Below are 19245 nucleotides of genomic sequence, written 5' to 3'. Positions count from 1 at the left end.
AGGAGCAGAGAGAGGTAGAAGTAGAGAGGGGAGAGAGAGGGAGAAGTAGAGAGGGGGAGCGAGAGAGAGAGACAGAGCGATAGGGAGAGACAGAGCGATAGAGGGACAGAGAGACAGAGAGAGAGGGGGAGAGGGGGAGATATTAAATTGAATTGAATTGAGAGAGACAGCGAGGGAGAGAGTGAGAGATATTACATGTAATTGAGAGAGACAGAGAGAGAGAGGGGGAGGGAGAAAGAGAGAGAGAGTGAGAGAGAGAGAGAGAGAGAGAGAGAGAGAGAGAGAGAGAGAGAGAGAGAGATGGACCTTTTTAAAAGTCACCCCATTCTGAACTGTATCTAGAACAAACCCCAGACATCTGTTTGGTACCTGCATCATCTAGAACAAACCCAAGCCATCTGTTTGGTGCCTGTTTCATTTGCATTTTTAAAGGTTGGTCGGTGCCTCTCCTTAAGCATCCCATTGTCCTCTTTCTCTCTCCCTAAGTCTCTTCCCCTCCCTCCCTACGTCTCTTTCCCTCTCTCCCTACGTCTCTTCCCCTCTCTCCCTACGTCTCTTCCCCTCTCCCTACGTCTCTTTCCCTCCCGCCCTACGTCTCTTCCCCTCCCTCCCTACATCTCTTCCCCTCCCTCCCTACATCTCTTCCCCTCTCTCCCTACGTCTCTTCCCCTCCCTCCCTACGTCTCTTCCCCTCTCTCCCTACGTCTCTTTCCCTCCCTCCCTACGTCTCTTCCCCTCTCTCCCTACGTCTCTTTCCCTCCCTCCCCCTCGTCTCTTCCCCTCTCTCCCCTCCCTCCCGTCTCTTCCCCTCTCTCCCTACGTCTCTTCTCCTCTCTCCCCACGTCTCTTCCCCTCTCTCCCTATGTCTCTTCCCCTCCCTCCCCTACGTCTCTTCCCCTCTCTCCCTACGTCTCTTCCCCTCCCTCCCTACATCTCTTCCCCTCCCTCCCTACATCTCTTCCCCTCTCTCCCTATGTCTCTTCCCCTCCCTCCCTACATCTCTTCCCCTCTCTCCCTCGTCTCTTCCCTCCCTCCCTACGTCTCTTCCCCTCTCTCCCCTCCCTCCGTCTCTTCCCCTCCCTCCCCTACGTCTCTTCCCCTCTCTCCCCCCCTCGTCTCTTCTCCTCCCTCTCCCCCCCATCTCTTCTCCCCCCCCGTCTCTTCCCCTCCCCCTCCCCACGTCTCTTCCCCCTCTTCCCCTCCCCCTACGTCTCTTCTCCTCTCTCCCCACGTCTCTTCCCCTCTCTCCCTACGTCTCTTCCCCTCCCTTCCCCTCCCTCCTTCCCCTCTCTCCCTCGTCTCTTCCCCTCCTCCCTACGTCTCTTCCCCTCTCTCCCTACGTCTCTTCCCCTCTTTCCCTACGTCTCTTCCCCTCTTTCCCCCTCCTCCCTACGTCTCTTCCCCTCTTTCCCTCTTTCCCTACGTCTCTTCCCCTCCTTCCCCTCCCTACGTCTCTTCCCCCCTCCCTCCCTCTCTCCCTCGTCTCTTCCCCTCTCTCCCTCCCTCCCTCGTCTCTTCCCCTCCCTCCCTACGTCTCTTCCCCTCCCTCCCTACGTCTCTTCCCCTCCCTCCCTACGTCTCTTCCCCTCCCTCCCTACGTCTCTTCCCCTCCCTCCCTACATCTCTTCCCCTCTCTCCCTACGTCTCTTCCCCTCCCTCCCTACGTCTCTTCCCCTCTCTCCCTACGTCTCTTCCCCTCCCTCCCTACGTCTCTTCCCCTCCCTCCCTCGTCTCTTCCCCTCCCTCCCTACGTCTCTTCCCCTCTCTCCCTACGTCTCTTCCCCTCTCTCCCCACGTCTCTTCCCCTCCCTCCCTACGTCTCTTCCCCTCTCTCCCTCCGGACCATAAACACCTCCAACCACACGCACTTAGACTAAACATACACACTTACACACACATCAGAATGATTTAGTCATATCCGACACTCAATTAAAAGTACATATGTGTATCTGGAGCACTGCTGCACACGAGCATCTCTCCACCTGAAGAGATAATTAACATTTTCCTGGGCATCCTATTGGCCCAGCTGCATCTTGTCACACTTACATAATACACATGGATTTCCAGCGCAAATGTAATCAGCGAAGTGAATGGGGCTAGCACTGCTCTTACATGAGGTTCACTATGATTTATGAACCAGCTCATTGACCCAGTTAATGTTGAATAGAGAGAAAAGTGGGACTGGGAAGGCATCCCTCTCTTATCTGCAGTGGTGAGATGCATGCAGAGGAGCAGGCCTGGGGTCAGTCTGTGGAAGCTTGTCAGGCAGCATTAGATTATCAAAAGCAGAGCACTAAGATACCCTGTAGGCTCAGTCACTGTACTGGTACTGGTCTGGCCAATCTGGCTCATATTAATAATGCAGCCAGGGACTCCTTTTTAGAAGCCTCCTCCCCTCCTCCCCTCCTCCCCTCTTCCCTCTTCCCTCTTCTGCAGCAGTTGAGAGTGGTGGTGGTGTTGAGTGGTGGTGTTGAGTGAGTGGAGCCCAGTGTGGTGTCCAGAGCTCAGCCGTGCTCCTCGACCCAGCAGACACGGACTTCAATTTGTTTCAGAGCTGCAATTCAAGTATCTCACCGGGGTCCTGCTCAACCACTCATGAGAGAGGGAGGTAGAGGTGGGCGAGAGGAGGGAGGGGCAGAGGTGGGCTCAATACGGGGTAAGAGGAGGGCAGAGGTTGATCGAAGGCAGAGGTGGACATGGAGGATATCACAAATAAACCACTGATTTTACAAGGATTCAGATTAAAATGTGACTTAAAATGAGTGCTAATGCGATTGACAGAAAGGTTAGAAGCCCAGTAGGGATGGAAGGTGCTGATCACTGCTGTAAGCCCCTGCAGTTGGATTTAGTAGACCCCAAACCACCTCTCAGCCCCCTGCTCCTCCTATAAGACCTGGCTCTAGTTAGCACCCAGAGAATGGAGAAAGCCTGGACTCCATCATATCAGTGTTCCTATTCTTTCCTCTCTCTGGCCTTTCCTTATCCTGTCTTCTGCTGAACTTATAACCCCTGACCCCTCACCTCTGAGCCACTAAAGCATTCAAAACCTAATTTAAACCCTCCTTGACCACCCAAGCCTGGGAGAGAGAGAGAGTCAGGGAGAGAAAGAGAGAGAGAGTGGGAGAGTCGAAACAGCAAGAGGGAAAAAAGGATAATCTGGAGACTTCATACATTTTTCATGAATTTTCATTTTGGCTGGGAGAGGCCTCTTACAGCGATCGATAGATCAAGCTGCTGTCACACTGTTAGCACCTGGGGGCTTCTGGGAAGGGAGGGGCCACGGGAGGGGCCCATGGGATGGGAGGGGACAGGATCAGAGGCGGCCGGTTGGCCCCGGCAACCAACCCCCACCCCATCCCCGCGATTCACGCAGTCCAGTTCCCTAACACCCCCTCCCATCCCTACAGCTATAAACACTAGTCAACATTATCACTACAGCTATCACCACCAGTCAACATTATCACTACAGCTATCACCACCAGTCAACATTATCACTACAGCTATCACCACTAGGCAACGTTATCACTACAGCTATCACCACTAGGCAACGTTATCACTACAGCTATCACCACTAGGCAGCGTTATCACTACAGCTATCACCACTAGGCAACGTTATCACTACAGCTATCAACACTAGTCAACATTATCACTACAGCTATCACCACCAGTCAACATTATCACTACAGCTATCACCACTAGGCAACGTTATCACTACAGCTATCACCACTAGGCAACGTTATCACTACAGCTATCACCACCAGTCAACATTATCACTACAGCTATCACCACTAGTCAACATTATCACTACAGCTATCACCACTAGGCAACGTTATCACTACAGCTATCACCACTAGGCAACGTTATCACTACAGCTATCACCACTAGGCAACATTATCACTACAGCTATCACCACCAGTCAACATTATCACTACAGCTATCACCACCAGTCAACATTATCACTACAGCTATCACCACGAGGCAACGTTATCACTACAGCTATCACCACTAGGCAACGTTATCACTACAGCTATCACCACCAGTCAACATTATCACTACAGCTATCACCACCAGTCAACATTATCACTACAGCTATCACTACTAGGCAACGTTATCACTACAGCTATCACCACTAGGCAACGTTATCACTACAGCTATCACCAATAGGCAACGTTATCACTACAGCTATCACCACTAGGCAACGTTATCACTACAGCTATCACCACTAGGCAACGTTATCACTACAGCTATCACCACTAGGCAACGTTATCACTACAGCTATCACCACTAGGCAACGTTATCACTACAGCTATCACCACTAGGCAACGTTATCACTACAGCTATCACCACCAGTCAACATTATCACTACAGCTATCACCACTAGGCAACGTTATCACTACAGCTATCACCACTAGGCAACGTTATCACTACAGCTATCACCACTAGGCAACGTTATCACTACAGCTATCACCACTAGGCAACGTTATCACTACAGCTATCACCACTAGGCAACATTATCACTACAGCTATCACCACTAGGCAACGTTATCACTACAGCTATCACCACTAGGCAACGTTATCACTACAGCTATCACCACTAGGCAACGTTATCACTACAGCTATCACCACTAGGCAACGTTATCACTACAGCTATCACCACTAGGCAACATTATCACTACAGCTATCACCACTAGGCAACGTTATCACTACAGCTATCACCACTAGGCAACGTTATCACTACAGCTATCACCACTAGGCAACATTATCACTACAGCTATCACCACTGGGCAACATTATCACTACAGCTATCACCACTAGGCAACGTTATCACTACAGCTATCACCACTAGGCAACGTTATCACTACAGCTATCACCACTAGGCAACATTATCACTACAGCTATCACCACCAGTCAACATTATCACTACAGCTATCACCACTAGTCAACATTATCACTACAGCTATCACCACTAGGCAACGTTATCACTACAGCTATCACCACCAGTCAACATTATCACTACAGCTATCACCACTAGTCAACATTATCACTACAGCTATCACCACTAGGCAACGTTATCACTACAGCTATCACCACTAGGCAACGTTATCACCCCAGAAACAATGAGAAATGTGCAGCCCTGAGTTCCCACAGTCTATATTCCTTACACCCACAAAACCCATCATAACTCACCCCAGAATGAAACCACACACAATTGGAACAGTCCACACTGATTTAACTATCCATTTCCATGATGTATCATCATTTCCCCTTTCCAAGATGGATGGCCTCTATTTTCATAACAATGCATAAAAAGTGCTGTGTATTGATCAGCTGGGGGAGCAGACTTCATGAAAGGCTCCTCTCACTTAAGCTGCCGGACAGTCCAGCCAATCCCCCTACGGCCCCAGTCCAATACTGTTTCACTACTAATGACCTGAAACCTGGCAGCCCAACTCACTCTTTCCTGCCCTATGTACAACAAGTGGAAGAAGGGTCCAAAATAAATTAAACAAATGTGTTACTAAAACACAGGCTAGGTCTCGGTTTGTAAAGGCAGGGTGCAGAACAAACACAGACATATTCCACAGGGTTAACTGAAGGAACTGTCGGTCCTGTAACCTTCCCCAGAGTCACCAGAGTTTTTGTGGCCGCTGGGGCCTTTGTGAGACTCTTTAAAGGTAAGCTGATCTTTGGGTCAGGTGCAGCCTGCATTTCAGTGTCTCCCAGCACAGCAGTGCACAGCACAGCCCTGGAAGCCCGTATCAAATGTCAATCGGGAGCGTTCATCTGTGACTGTTGCTCCACCCTCCAACCCACTATCCCTCTGCAATAGCTCTGCCCTGACATCATCCAGCTCCCAGTAGTATGACAGTTGGACAAGTCCAACTCAAATGGCTGCCAGGATCCCTCACTAACCTCAAACACCATGATCCCTCCCCTGGGCTTGAACGTCTATCTACACAATTATGTCTACTCACTCAAAATACAACACAATGCTGTGTAATCATCTCTTCAGAATTACATGCCAAAAAAACAATGAAAGCACAGATCAAATGTTCTATTGAAAGTATACCTCACCCGCTCTTAGTTTGGGTTTAATGTAGGCTATGACATAGAGGACCTCTCCAGCTCTTAGTTTGGGTTTAATGTAGGCTATGACATAGAGGACCTCACCCGCTCTTAGTTTGGGTTTAATGTAGGCTATGACATAGAGGACCTCACCCGCTCTTAGTTTGGGTTTAATGTAGGCTATGACATAGAGGACCTCACCCGCTCTTAGTTTGGGTTTAATGTAGGCTATGACATAGAGGACCTCACCCGCTCTTTCAGTCACTCAGAAACAGCATGACTTCTAAAGCAAGACACAATAAACACTAGCATGTTATGTGATTAGGGAGTCTATTCTTAAGCAATAAGGCCTGAGGGGTTGTGGTGTACGGCCAATATACCACAGTTAAGGGCTGTTCTTATGCACGATGCAATGCGGAATGCTAGGATACAGCCCTTGGCCTGGCCCGCCGGAGAGCAAGGCTGATGTTTTACGTGCTCCTAACCAAATGTGTTTTTTGTTCGTTTTTTTGTGTTGTTTGTAACTGATTTTGTAACTTATTTTGTACATAATGTTGCTGCTACCATCTCTTATGACCAAAAATAACTTCTGGACATCAGAACTGCGATTACTCACCACGAACTGGCAGAATCCTTTTTTCCCTTTTTTCCCTTTAACGAGTCCAACGAGCCCGACATGAATGATATACTGCTTCCCGGGAACAGGCCCAAATCCCAGTGAAGAGAAGGCAGAGAAAAAGGGGCCATAGGCCAGGCTGCCTTCTGAGAAGGCAATCAACAAAAAAAACACTTCCTTCCATTCTGCTAGCAAACGTGCAATCTTTGGAAAATAAAATCAATGACCTACACGGAAGATTAAACTACCAAAGGGACATTCAAAACTGTAATATCTCATGCTGTGATCACGCTCTCCGCAGCCGATGTGAGTCTGACCTTTAAACAGGTCAACATTCACAAGACCACAGGGCCAGACAGATTACCAGGATGTGCACTATGAGCATTGGCTGACCAACTGCGAGCATGCACTATCATTTTCAACCTCTCCCTGTCCGAGTCTGTAATACCAACATGTTTCAAGCAGACCACCATAGTCCCCTGTGCTCAAGAACACTAAGGTAAACTGTCTAAATGACTACCGACCCGTAGCACTCACGTCTGTAGCCATGAAGTGCCTTGAAAGGCTGGTCATGATTCACATCAACACCATTGTCCCAGAAACCCTAGACCCACTCCAATTTGCATACCGCCCTAACAGATCCACAGATGATGGAATCTATATTGCAATTAGAATTCAGGGCTCGAACCACCCAGTTTATATTGTCTATTAAAAGTTCTCTGATTGAATTCCCTTTCAGAACAAACACAGTGAAATTACCTGTAGTTCACGAAGACTCAAATTGTATTTTAAATAATGGAATTATTAGATGTTGGAAGAAAACCACAATGTCCAACAAAAATATGTTTAATGTCTTGGCCTGTCTTGAGGCTTTAAACGTAATTCCTTCTGGAGAGCAAAGGACAAACAACCCGTTGAGTCTGCCTTTTTCATCAGTAAGTTTGGTATGGAAATTCATTCAACCCATATAAACATGGAGAGCAACATAAAGAACCTAAGAGGACGACTGAGCAAAATATGAACATGTAATGTCTGTAATTGTTGACTTACATGCTACTTCCAGGGATGCATTGCGGCTGACAGCTTCTCCCAGGTAGTTGCGGGCGACGCAGACGTAGGCGCCCTCATCCGGTTTGGAGCGTCGTCCATGGACGATGCGTAGGAAAAAGAGGGAGCCGCTGGGAAGGAGCATGCGGTGAGACCGCGGGTCGTCTTTGTCCGTTTCCACCCGCTCCCCGTCCTTGTACCACTCCACCGTGGGGCTGGGCCGCCCCTCCGCCTTGCAGTTGAGGGTGGCGGGCTCCCCCTTGGACACGATCAGGTCAGAGGGGTGCTCTACGATCCGGGGTGGGGAGTCCTCCTGGCGCAGACGGGATCCTGGGAAGAGAAGAGGAGAATAAGAGGAGACGACGAACAGCACAACATGAACAGTGGATGCTTTTAACATCTCAGTGTTTTCCTCAAATTAGATTTCTTAATTCTAGCATTCTCAAATCTCTCATAAAAACATCACTTATAGGCAGGAAGAGACTATTGAAGGTGGTCCTATTAGTATCCATTCAACTAGTATAGCCATAGGTTCTTCTGCTTGCTTGTTCTGTCGTCTTTCCACCTCATCAGGTGATAGTAGGACAGGGCTTCAACCACCAGTCCAACCACCAGTCAATCCACCAGTCCAACCACCACTCCATCCACCAGTCCAACCACCAGTCCATCCACCAATCCAACCACCAGTCCAACCACCAGTCCAACCACCAGTACATCCACCAGTCCAACCACCAGTTCACCCTAGTCCAACCACCAGTTCACCCTAGTCCAACCACCGTCCAACCACCAGTCCATCCACCATTCCAACCACCAGTTCACCCTAGTCCAACCACCAGTCCAACCACCAGTTCACCCCAGTCCAACCACCACTCCATCCACCAGTCCAACCACCAGTCCATCCACCAGTCCAACCACCAGTCCAACCACCAGTCCATCCACCAGTCCAACCACCCGTTCACCCTAGTCCAACCACCAGTCCAACCACCAGTTCACCCCAGTCCAACCACCAGTTCACCCCACTCCAACCACCAGTTCACCCCAGTACAACCACCATTTCACCCCAGTCCAACCACCAGTTCCCCCCAGTTCAACCACCAGTTCACCCCAGTCAAACACCAGCCATCTGCTCCTCTCTACCATACATTTAAGGCCTCCTGGGTAATTGGACCCAAGGGGAAACAGAGTATAGAGGCGTGGAGACAGCATACATCTGAAATCCAGCTACACACACACATGCATGCGTGCACACACAAACACACACACACACACACACACACATTTCACTCAAAGGGGAGAGAAGAGGGGGCATTGTGGACACAGCCACAAACAAAATAATATCAGCCCCCCCACTGTCGGAGGTCTGTCTCTGTGTAACATGACTGTTCAGAAGGTTGGGTCTGGGGCCAGTGCTGGATCTGGTAAAATGGTAATCCTTTGTTATTCAGAACATGGACTGTTCCTTTTAAGTGGAGCTACCACGGGGCCAGCCAAGGTCTTTATAGTGGAGCTACCACGGGGCCAGCCAAGGTCTTTATAGTGGAGCTACCACAGGGCCAGCCAAGGTCTTTATAGTGGAGCTACCACGGGGCCAGCCAAGGTCTTTATAGTGGAGCTACAACTGGGCCAGCCAGGGTCTTTATAGTGGAGCTACCACTGGGCCAGCCAAGGTCTTTATAGTGGAGCTACCACTGGGCCAGCCAAGGTCTTTATAGTGGAGCTACCACGGGGCCAGCCAAGGTCTTTATAGTGTAGCTACCACGGGGCCAGCCAAGGTCTTTATAGTGGAGCTACCACTGGGCCAGCCAAGGTCTTTATAGTGGAGCTACCACTGGGCCAGCCAGGGTCTTTATAGTGGAGCTACCACGGGGCCAGCCAATGTCTTTATAGTGGAGCTACCACGGGGCCAGCCAAGGTCTTTATAGTGGAGCTACCACGGGGCCAGCCAAGGTCTTTATAGTGGAGCTACCACTGGGCCAGCCAAGGTCTTTATAGTGGAGCTACCACTGGGCCAGCCAGCGTCTTTATAGTGGAGCTACCACTGGGCCAGCCAGGGTCTTTATAGTGGAGCTACCACTGGGCCAGCCAAGGTCTTTATAGTGGAGCTACCACTGGGCCAGCCAGGGTCTTTATAGTGGAGCTACCACAGGGCCAGCCAAGGTCTTTATAGTGGAGCTACCACTGGGCCAGCCAGGGTCTTTATAGTGGAGCTACCACGGGGCCAGCCAAGGTCTTTATAGTGGAGCTACCACTGGGCCAGCCAGGGTCTCTATAGTGGAGCTACCACTGGGCCAGCAGAGTCTTAATGGTGGAGCTACCACTGGGCCAGCCAGGGTCTTTATTGTGGAGCTACCACTGGGCCAGCCAGGGTCTTTATAGTGGAGCTACCACGGGGCCAGCCAAGGTCTTTATAGTGGAGCTACCACTGGGCCAGCCAGGGTCTTTATAGTGGAGCTACCACAGGGCCAGCCAAGTTCTTTATAGTGGAGCTACCACTGGGCCAGCCAGGGTCTTTATAGTAGAGCTACCACGGGGCCAGCCAAGGTCTTTATAGTGGAGCTACCACTGGGCCAGCCAGGGTCTTTATAGTGGAGCTACCACTGTGCCAGCCAGCGTCTTAATGGTGGAGCTACCACTGGGCCAGCCAGGGTCTTTATTGTGGAGCTACCACTGGGCCAGCCAGGGTCTTTATAGTGGAGCTACCACTGGGCCAGCCAGGGTCTTTATAGTGGAGCTACCACGGGGCCAGCCAAGGTCTTTATAGTGGAGCTACCACTGGGCCAGCCAGGGTCTTTATAGTGGAGCTACCACGGGGCCAGCCAAGGTCTTTATAGTGGAGCTACCACTGGGCCAGCCAGGGTCTTTATAGTGGAGCTACCACGGGGCCAGCCAAGGTCTTTATAGTGGAGCTACCACTGGGCCAGCCAGGGTCTTTATAGTGGAGCTACCACTGGGCCAGCCAGGGTCTTTATAGTGGAGCTACCACTGGGCCAGCCAAGGTCTTTATAGTGGAGCTACCACTGGGCCAGCCAGGGTCTTTATAGTGGAGCTACCACAGGGCCAGCCAAGGTCTTTATAGTGGAGCTACCAATGGGCCAGCCAGGGTCTTTATAGTGGAGCTACCACGGGGCCAGCCAAGGTCTTTATAGTGGAGCTACCACTGGGCCAGCCAGGGTCTTTATAGTGGAGCTACCACGGGGCCAGCCAGAGTCTTAATGGTGGAGCTACCACTGGGCCAACCAGGGTCTTTATTGTGGAGCTACCACTGGGCCAGCCAGGGTCTTTATAGTGGAGCTACAACTGGGCCAGCCAGGGTCTTTATAGTGGAGCTACCACGGGGCCAGCCTTGGTCTTTATAGTGGAGCTACCACTGGGCCAGCCAGGGTCTTTATAGTGGAGCTACCACGGGGCCAGCCAAGGTCTTTATAGTGGAGCTACCACTATAAAGCCCCTACCAGGGCTTTACTCTGCCAGCTACTTACTTAGTAATTTCCTCTGAATGTCATCTAATGCCCACAAACAAAAATTGTTGATCAATAAATAAACTGTTGATCAATAAAGAAAGTATGTATTGTTGTGAGCCACCTCCCAGTCAACGAAAAATGCAACCTAATACACTGCTTAATAGTCTTGGAGCAGGAGAAAGGATGGCGATAGGCATTAAGACTGCAGTGCCAGGTGTGTGTTTGTACAAGGCTGTGCCCTTCCCTGGGGCAGTAGTGAAGGTGTGTGTGGGTGAGTTACTGTATAGAGGAGCAGTGTACTGTCCACACAGCCCTTCGTGCTTCCCTGCCTGCCTACCTTTGTCATGGCTAACTGCAGTATGGGACTCAGAAATACAGTAGTCACAGCAGCATAGTAGATGTGTAGTTCTTTGTTCAGCTGGGTGGCCCACCTCGTACCTGTATACCCTGGGGAGGGGACACACTGTATCCCAGCCTGTTCCCCTGTTAAAAGGACACACTGTACCCCAGCCTGGTCCCCTGTTAAAAGGACACACTGTACCCCAGCCTGGTCCCCTGTTAAAAGGACACACTGTACCCCAGCCTGGTCCCCTGTTAAAAGGACACACTGTACCCCAGCCTGGTCCCCTGTTAAAAGGACCTGGTCCCCTGTTAAAAGGACACACTGTACCCCCTGGTCCCCTGTTAGCCACTGGCCTGGTCCCCTGTTAAAAGGACACACTGTACCCCAGCCTGGTCCCCACTGTTAGCCTGGTCCCCTGTTAAAAGGACACACTGTACCCCAGCCTGGTCCCCTGTTAAAAGGACACACTGTACCCCAGCCTGGTCCCCTGTTAAAAGGGCACACTGTATCCCAGCCTGGTCCCCTGTTAAAAGGGCACACTGTATCCTGGTCCCCTGTTAAAAGGACACTGGCCTGGTCCCCTGTTAAAAGGACTGTACCCCAGCCTGGTCCCCTGTTAAAAGGACACACTGTACCCCAGCCTGGTCCCCTGTTAAAAGGACACACTGTCCCCTGTTAAAAGGACACACTGTACCCAGCCTGGTCCCCTGTTAAAAGGACACACTGTACTGGTCCCCTGTTAAAAGGACCCCTGTAGCCTGGTCCCCTGTTGGTCCCCTGTTAAAAGGGCACACTGTACCCCAGCCTGGTCCCCTGTTAAAAAGGACACACTGGTCCCCTGTTAAAAGGGCCCTGTACAGCCTGGTCCCCTGTTAAAAGGACACACTGTATCCCAGCCTGGTCCTCTGTTAAAAGGGCACACTGTACCCCAGCCTGGTCCCCTGTTAAAAGGGCACACTGTACCCCAGCCTGGTCCCCTGTTAAAAGGACACACTGTACCCCAGCCTGGTCCCCTGTTAAAAGGGCACACTGTACCCCAGCCTGGTCCCCTGTTAAAAGGACACACTGTACCCCAGCCTGGTCCCCTGTTAAAAGGACACACTGTACCCCAGCCTCCCACACTGTACCTGGTCCCCTGTTAAAAGGACACACTGTACCCCCCCTGTTAGAAAAGGACACACTGTACCCCAGCCTGGTCCCCTGTTAAAAGGACAGCCTGGTCCCCCACACTGTACCCCAGCCTGGTCCCCTGTTAAAAGGACCTGGTGGTCCCCTGTTAAAAGGGCACACTGTACCCCAGCCTGGTCCCCTGTTAAAAGGGCACACTGTACCCCAGCCTGGTCCCCTGTTAAAAGGACACACTGTACCCCAGCCTGGTCCCCTGTTAAAAGGACACACTGTACCCCAGCCTGGTCCCCTGTTAAAAGGACACACTGTACCCCAGCCTGGTCCCCTGTTAAAAGGACACTGTACCCCAGCCTGGTCCCCTGTTAAAAGGGCACACTGTACCCCAGCCTGGTCCCCTGTTAAAAGGACACACTAGGGGAGAAACCTAAACAGTCAGCAACAAAACACTTCAAAAACCTGAGTGTGTGTTCCTCTTAGCATGGGTCAGGCAGATCAGACAGTGGTGCACTGACCCCAGAACAGGGCCATTGGCTGTTCCTCTCTCACCTAATTTGGGCTAATTCCCTCCATTTCACTGTCATTGATTAGCGATCAGGCCTGGTGTCCAGGGCCTAAGTGGGGCCACAGACAGGGGCTTGTAAGGGAGGGGGTGGGGAAGCTCAATCGGCTCATGGTGTCCATCTTCCATTGATCTAATCTCCATGGCTTTGTGTAGCTGCTCCCCTATACATCTGCTGTTGGTTGTGAAACGAGTAAATCCATGTGGCCAGCCATTTAGCTTTTTCTATTCAGTAATGAAACTACTCTCCCCTGTTTCTCTGTCCCTGGCGTTCCCCACCTCCATTAGCAGTGTTAGGGAAGGTAAACACCAACTCAGTCTAGCCTTGCAGCCAGTGTCTCTGAAGGTGTTGAAGTGTACGGGTTCATGTTAGTATTGTGGTGCTAAGTGAGTTAATGAATGAGGTACTGATTTACATGATGACATATATAAATGATGGGTTGAGATAAGGACTTGGAGACCCTCTCTCCCCCAGATGGAGTGCCAACAACACATTAATTCCTATCTCATTGGAGCATCTGCTTCCCCCACAATCCACTGGGCCCACAGTAGCTCTACACCCAAACCAACGTCCAGGCGCCACGCCAAAACTGTGGAGACTCCATTACATTTATATCAGTCTGATTTATTTTAATCTAATTTATTTTCCAATCTAGTACCTTCTAATCAGTTAAACCTTAAGTCTGCTATCCTGTATCCTGTGGACATTTACCAAGCAGATGCATCCACTATTGTCCTTTCCCTGCCAGGCAAACCAGAGCTGTGTAGATGGAAGGAGAGAGTGGCAAATGTGACTGGTCAGACTGACCTTCCTGTCCAATATATATTCATACAGTAGTAAAACTGAAAATACCGCAATGAATCCATCCGTGTACATGTAAATGAAACGGATGAATGGGAAAATTGCAAAAGATTTAACACCTGTGAAATGAAGCCATATGAAACAGCTGAGTAACCGCAATGAACACCCGCACACACACACACACACACACACACACACACACACACACACACACACACACACACACACACACACACACACACACACACACACACAGAGTGGTGTCTCCCAGCACCACAGTCCCCTTGCTCCCCTCCTCCCTGTGCAATGCCCCCAGCCCCAGCTAGATCCAGAGACAGAGAGGATCAAAGTGAAAGGCTAATGCATCTTCCCATCAGCCACCAGGCCATACAGCTCACCAGCCTCCCGACTCACAGGAGAGAAAGTCAATTTGCTGCTTCCTATTGGTTCCCCCTTCTCACTCCTTTTACGGTAAATGGGCTTTCTGTTGCCCTCTTAATGTGATCATTGGTGCTGTGCAATCAAGTGCTCTCTGAGCTGAGGCGTGTGCACTTCACAGGGTCTCAGGGCACATGTTCCAATCAAATACCTGTCTTTCCCCTGCTCTGCAATAACACCACCATTCCTTTACACCAGCAGTGCGCCGTGGTGCGCTGGGTGGAGCAGCCGGTCATCCACTCCTCAACTAAAGCACAGACCAGGCAGCAAACAGACAAGCACAGAGGAGAGAGAGAAAGAGGGGAGGATATGAGGGATGACTGCACCCTCTGACTCCTCTTCTGTCTTTTAACTGCAGGGGTTTGACCCAGATTGGAAACATTTCTCAGACGTTGTTGCAGTGGTCTAAATGCATCTGCTATCTTTGTCTTAATCCTGTGGCTCAGATCTAGCAGGGCCTTTCTTCACCATAGATGTGTTAGCAAAACATAAATTGACTGCCAAGAAGTCATAAACCGAATCATTAAAACAAATCCCAGAAAACACATTGACACATAAAAACCTCAAACACATCTCCATTTGTTATGAGGAGTTTTTACATCTTCCTTTTGGAGCCAGAATGTTATCGCGGTTTGGCCAAAGCCTGACTATAAACATCTGTTTAAAACCTCTTAAGGATCAGACCATTTTTTTCCATTTTCGCCTAAAATGACATACCCAAACCTAACTGCCTGTAGCTCAGGATCTGAAGCAAGGACATGCATATTCTTGATATGATTTGAAAGGACACACTTTGAAGTTTGTGGAAATGTAAAAGTAATGTAGGAGAATATATAATACAAAGAAAAAAACTACCTTTTTTGTATTTTTTCTGTACCATCATCTTTGAAATGCAAGAGAAAGGCCATAATGTATTATTCCAGCCCAGGCACATTTTAGATTTTGTTCACTAGATGACAGCAGTGTATGTGCAAAGTTTTAGACTGATCCAAAGAACCATTGTATTTCTGTTAAATATTTTGTATCAAGACTGCCCAAACTTGCCTAATTGTTTTTTTAATAACTTTTCAAGTTCAAAACTGTGCACTCTCCTCAAACAATAGCATTGTATTATTTCACTGTAATAGCTACTTTAAATTGGACAGTGCAATTAGATTAACAAGAATTTAAGCTTTCTGCCAATATCAGATATGTCTATGTCCTGGGAAATGTTCTTGTTAATCGATCCTGTAGAGGTTAACTACATGTGTGCGTGAGCGCATCTCTCTATCTCCTTCTCTCTCACTGCCGAGGAAAGAGCAGGCTATATCAGCCACAGGGGGCTGCTGCCACCTTAATTAGGGAGGACGGGCTCATATGTAATAATGGCTGGAACGGTTAATGAAATGCTATCCAACACGTCAAACACATGGTTTCCAGGTGTTTGATGCCATTCCATTGACTCCATTCCAGCCATTATTACGAGCCGTTCTCCCCTCAGCAGGTTACATCAGCAGCATATCTACCCCACACAGTGACCACACAAGAAGCAGGTCTCTTTATATCATCTTCAGCACATATTTATTCATATGTAGACCAGAAGGTTGGGTCTTTGATCATCTTGTTGTAATTATTTTTATTAGCTCCCAGGAGAAATCCCCAGCCCACCAACCAAATCAATAGCCACACTAGTCTCCTCCAGGGCAGGTAGGAAGGGCTCCCCAAAGAGACATCAGTTATTCTGCCAACAGACAGGAGAGCGTGCAGATCACAGGTATCCAAGGGCAACCTCGGACCCAAGAGTTCCAGTGTTCCAGTCACTGAAGCTCCATAAACCACCAACTAGTAACCCTGGCCGAGACTACATCAGCTATGGGGTTAGGACTGAAGATGTGTGACACATTTAGAATGAGGCATCCATTCTACATGAGATGTTAGCTGAATGCGAATGAATATAACATTATTTACAGTAAAAAAAATCGTATTTATTAAACATTGATTGTCTAATCTTGGTTGTCTACTCTGTCCATCTCTCCCTACTCTCCCTGTACCTCATTCATTATTATTCCCTCTCTGTCCCGCCAGTGTCCTGTCCCTGGTGTGTAGGGTGACAGGGCCATATCTGTCATGTCATCAGAGGGGGATGTGAGCGGGCGGTGGGGGGAAACTAGAGGTGGCGATGGGATGATGTTACTGGCTGCCTCACGTCTCTGTGCTGACCTGCCGAGTCACCCTGCACATGGCCCCCCCAGCCCCCTCCGCTACCCAGATTCATCTTCTTAAGGGGAGCTGTCAACGGCGTCACACCACACTGGCCCTAACACAGTCTCCCAGACACTAGGGCTTTGACAATACCTGTATCGTAATATTTTTTTCCATGGTAAAAACGAAAACATAAAGCAGACCAATCTCTTTGGTCCTTTAAAAACCTGCTGTATGTAAAATATTGCGTGCTATAGCTTGGAAGATATTAAATGTGACTCTGGATGAGAACATAATGATGTTTGTTCCCAGCATTAGGGCTTTTTTCCTAAAAAGTTAAATCCGCTTTGTAGTTTGTTTCCTTGCCACGATACTAACGAGTATCGTGATACTGGTATCGTCCTGGCTCTACCTGACACAGCTCATCTCTAGGAGACATCCATACATAACACAGCAGCTCATCTCAAAGAACACAGCAACCTGTTATCTCCTCTGGAATCTGGCCTATCCCACAGATTCTAATGAACAAACCCCTGCAGACAGGAATGCGACCACATCCTTTCACTGCAGCAGTATAAACAGAGAGACATGAAGAGGGAGAGGAAGAGAGAGAAAAAGAGAGAAAGAGAGCTGACTCGCTGCCAGTGAGCTCACAGGTGCAAAGCAGATTCCATCGCCATCCACTTCAGCGAAGGTAGGGAGGCAGGCAGGCAGGAAGAGTGGTAGGCAGTCAGGAAGAGAGGTAGGCAGGCAGGAAGAGAGTTAGGAAGGCAGGAAGAGAGTTAGGAAGGCAGGAAGAGAGGTAGGCAGTCAGGAAGAGAGGTAGGCAGGCAGGAAGAGAGTTAGGCAGTCAGGAAGAGAGGTAGGCAGGCAGGAAGAGAGTTAGGAAGGCAGGAAGAGAGGTAGGCAGGCAGGAAGAGAGGTAGGCAGGCAGGAAGAGAGGTAGGCAGGCAGGAAGAGAGGTAGGCAGGCAGGAAGAGAGTTAGGAAGGCAGGAAGAGAGTTAGGAAGGCAGGAAGATAGGTAGGCAGGCAGGAAGAGAGGTAGGCAGGCAGGAAGAGAGTTAGGAAGGCAGGAAGAGAGGTAGGCAGGCAGGAAGAGAGGTAGGCAGGCATGAAGAGAGGTAGGAAGGCAAGAAGAGAGGTAGGCAGGCAGGAAGAGAGTTAGGAAGGCAGGAAGAGAGGTAGGCAGGCAGGAAGAGAGGTAGGCAGGCAGGAAGAGAGTTAGGAAGGCAAGAAGAGAGGTAGGCAGGCAGGAAGAGAGTTAGGAAGGCAGGAAGAGAGGTAGGCAGGAAGAGAGGTAGGCAGGCAGGAAGAGAGGTAGGCAGGCAGGAAGAGAGTTAGGAAGGCAGGAAGAGAGGTAGGCAGGCAGGAAGAGAGGGAGGCAGGCAGGAAGAGAGGTAGGCAGGCAGAAAGCGAGGTAGGCAGGCAGGAAGAGAGGGAGGCAGGCAGGAAGAGAGGTAGGAAGGCAGGAAGAGAGGTAGGCAGGCAGGAAGAGAGGTAGGCAGGCAGGAAGAGAGTTAGGAAGGCAGGAAGAGAGGTAGGCAGGCAGGAAGAGAGGGAGGCAGGCAGGAAGAGAGGTAGGCAGGCAGAAAGTGAGGTAGGCAGGCAGGAAGAGAGGGAGGCAGGCAGGAAGAGAGGTAGGAAGGCAGGAAGAGAGGTAGGCAGGCAGGAAGAGAGGTAGGCAGGCAGGAAGAGAGTTAGGAAGGCAGGAAGAGAGTTAGGAAGGCAGGAAGAGAGGTAGGCAGGCAGGAAGAGAGGTAGGCAGGCAAGAAGAGAGGTAGGCAGGCAGGAAGAGAGGTAGGCAGGCAGGAAGAGAGGTAGGCTGGCAGGAAGAGAGGTAGGCAGGCAGGAAGAGAGGTAGGCAGGCAGGAAGAGAGGTAGGCAGGCACAAAGTGAGGTAGGCAGGCAGGAAGAATAGTAACATGGCAGGAAGAGAGGTAGAGGTAGGCAGGCAGGAAGAGAGGTAGGCAGGCAGGAAGAGAGGTAGGCAGGCAGGAAGAGAAGTAGGCAGGCAGGAAGAAAAGTAGGCTGGCAGGAAGAGAGGAAGGCAGCCAGAGACCCAAGCTGGGCCCTGTTCAAGAGACACACGCTGGGCCCTGTTCAAGAGACACACGCTGGGCCCTGTTCAAGAGACACACGCTGGGCCCTGTTCCACTCGTGCTCTGCACTCTGCCTGAGCCCGTTATTGTTAGGATCTGTACACTGAAGCACACACTAGACTGTCAGGGTAATTCCAGGAGCTGCCCCAAACCTTCCACCGCAGTAGACATGCTCTCTCTGCCTGTAACAATGATCAGACTGCACTGCACTCTGACTTAGTATTTTGAGCAGCAGTGTCTTATTGACTTTGTATCTGTGTATTTGTCCTTCTCCTCCCCTGCAGTTAGAGTATATACATAGATGCGTGTGGGAAAGAGAATATCAGATTCTACAGCAATAGGCAAGGCTGATTCACATACCCTGCATTTCATGTAGTTACTCCTCGCACTCTCTCTCTCCCCATTTCCCGCTCTCTGCCTCGCTCTCTCTCTCTCTTCCCCTTTCCCTCTCTCTGCCTCGCTCTCTCTCTCTCTTCCCCTTTCCCTCTCTCTGCCTCGCTCTCT

At 50.1% G+C, this 19245-nt stretch overlaps 1 protein-coding gene across 1 annotated transcript in view; it reads right to left on the bottom strand.

The window, feature by feature from the left end:
- The window catches only part of LOC115136608 (roundabout homolog 2-like), a 427723-nt gene that overhangs the window by 389596 nt on the left and 18882 nt on the right, over positions 1-19245 (bottom strand). Inside the window, exon 2 of the mRNA XM_065024288.1 lies at positions 7733-8059. Within this exon, the coding sequence (XP_064880360.1) occupies positions 7733-8059 (327 nt within the window). The remainder of the gene's footprint in view (positions 1-7732; positions 8060-19245) is intronic.

This window comes from Oncorhynchus nerka, linkage group LG11 (assembly GCF_034236695.1).
Source record: "Oncorhynchus nerka isolate Pitt River linkage group LG11, Oner_Uvic_2.0, whole genome shotgun sequence".
In the NCBI taxonomy this organism is placed as follows: Eukaryota; Metazoa; Chordata; class Actinopteri; order Salmoniformes; family Salmonidae; genus Oncorhynchus; species Oncorhynchus nerka.
The sequence above is the reverse complement of the archived record's forward strand: the minus strand, read 5'-3'. Positions and strand labels throughout refer to the sequence as shown.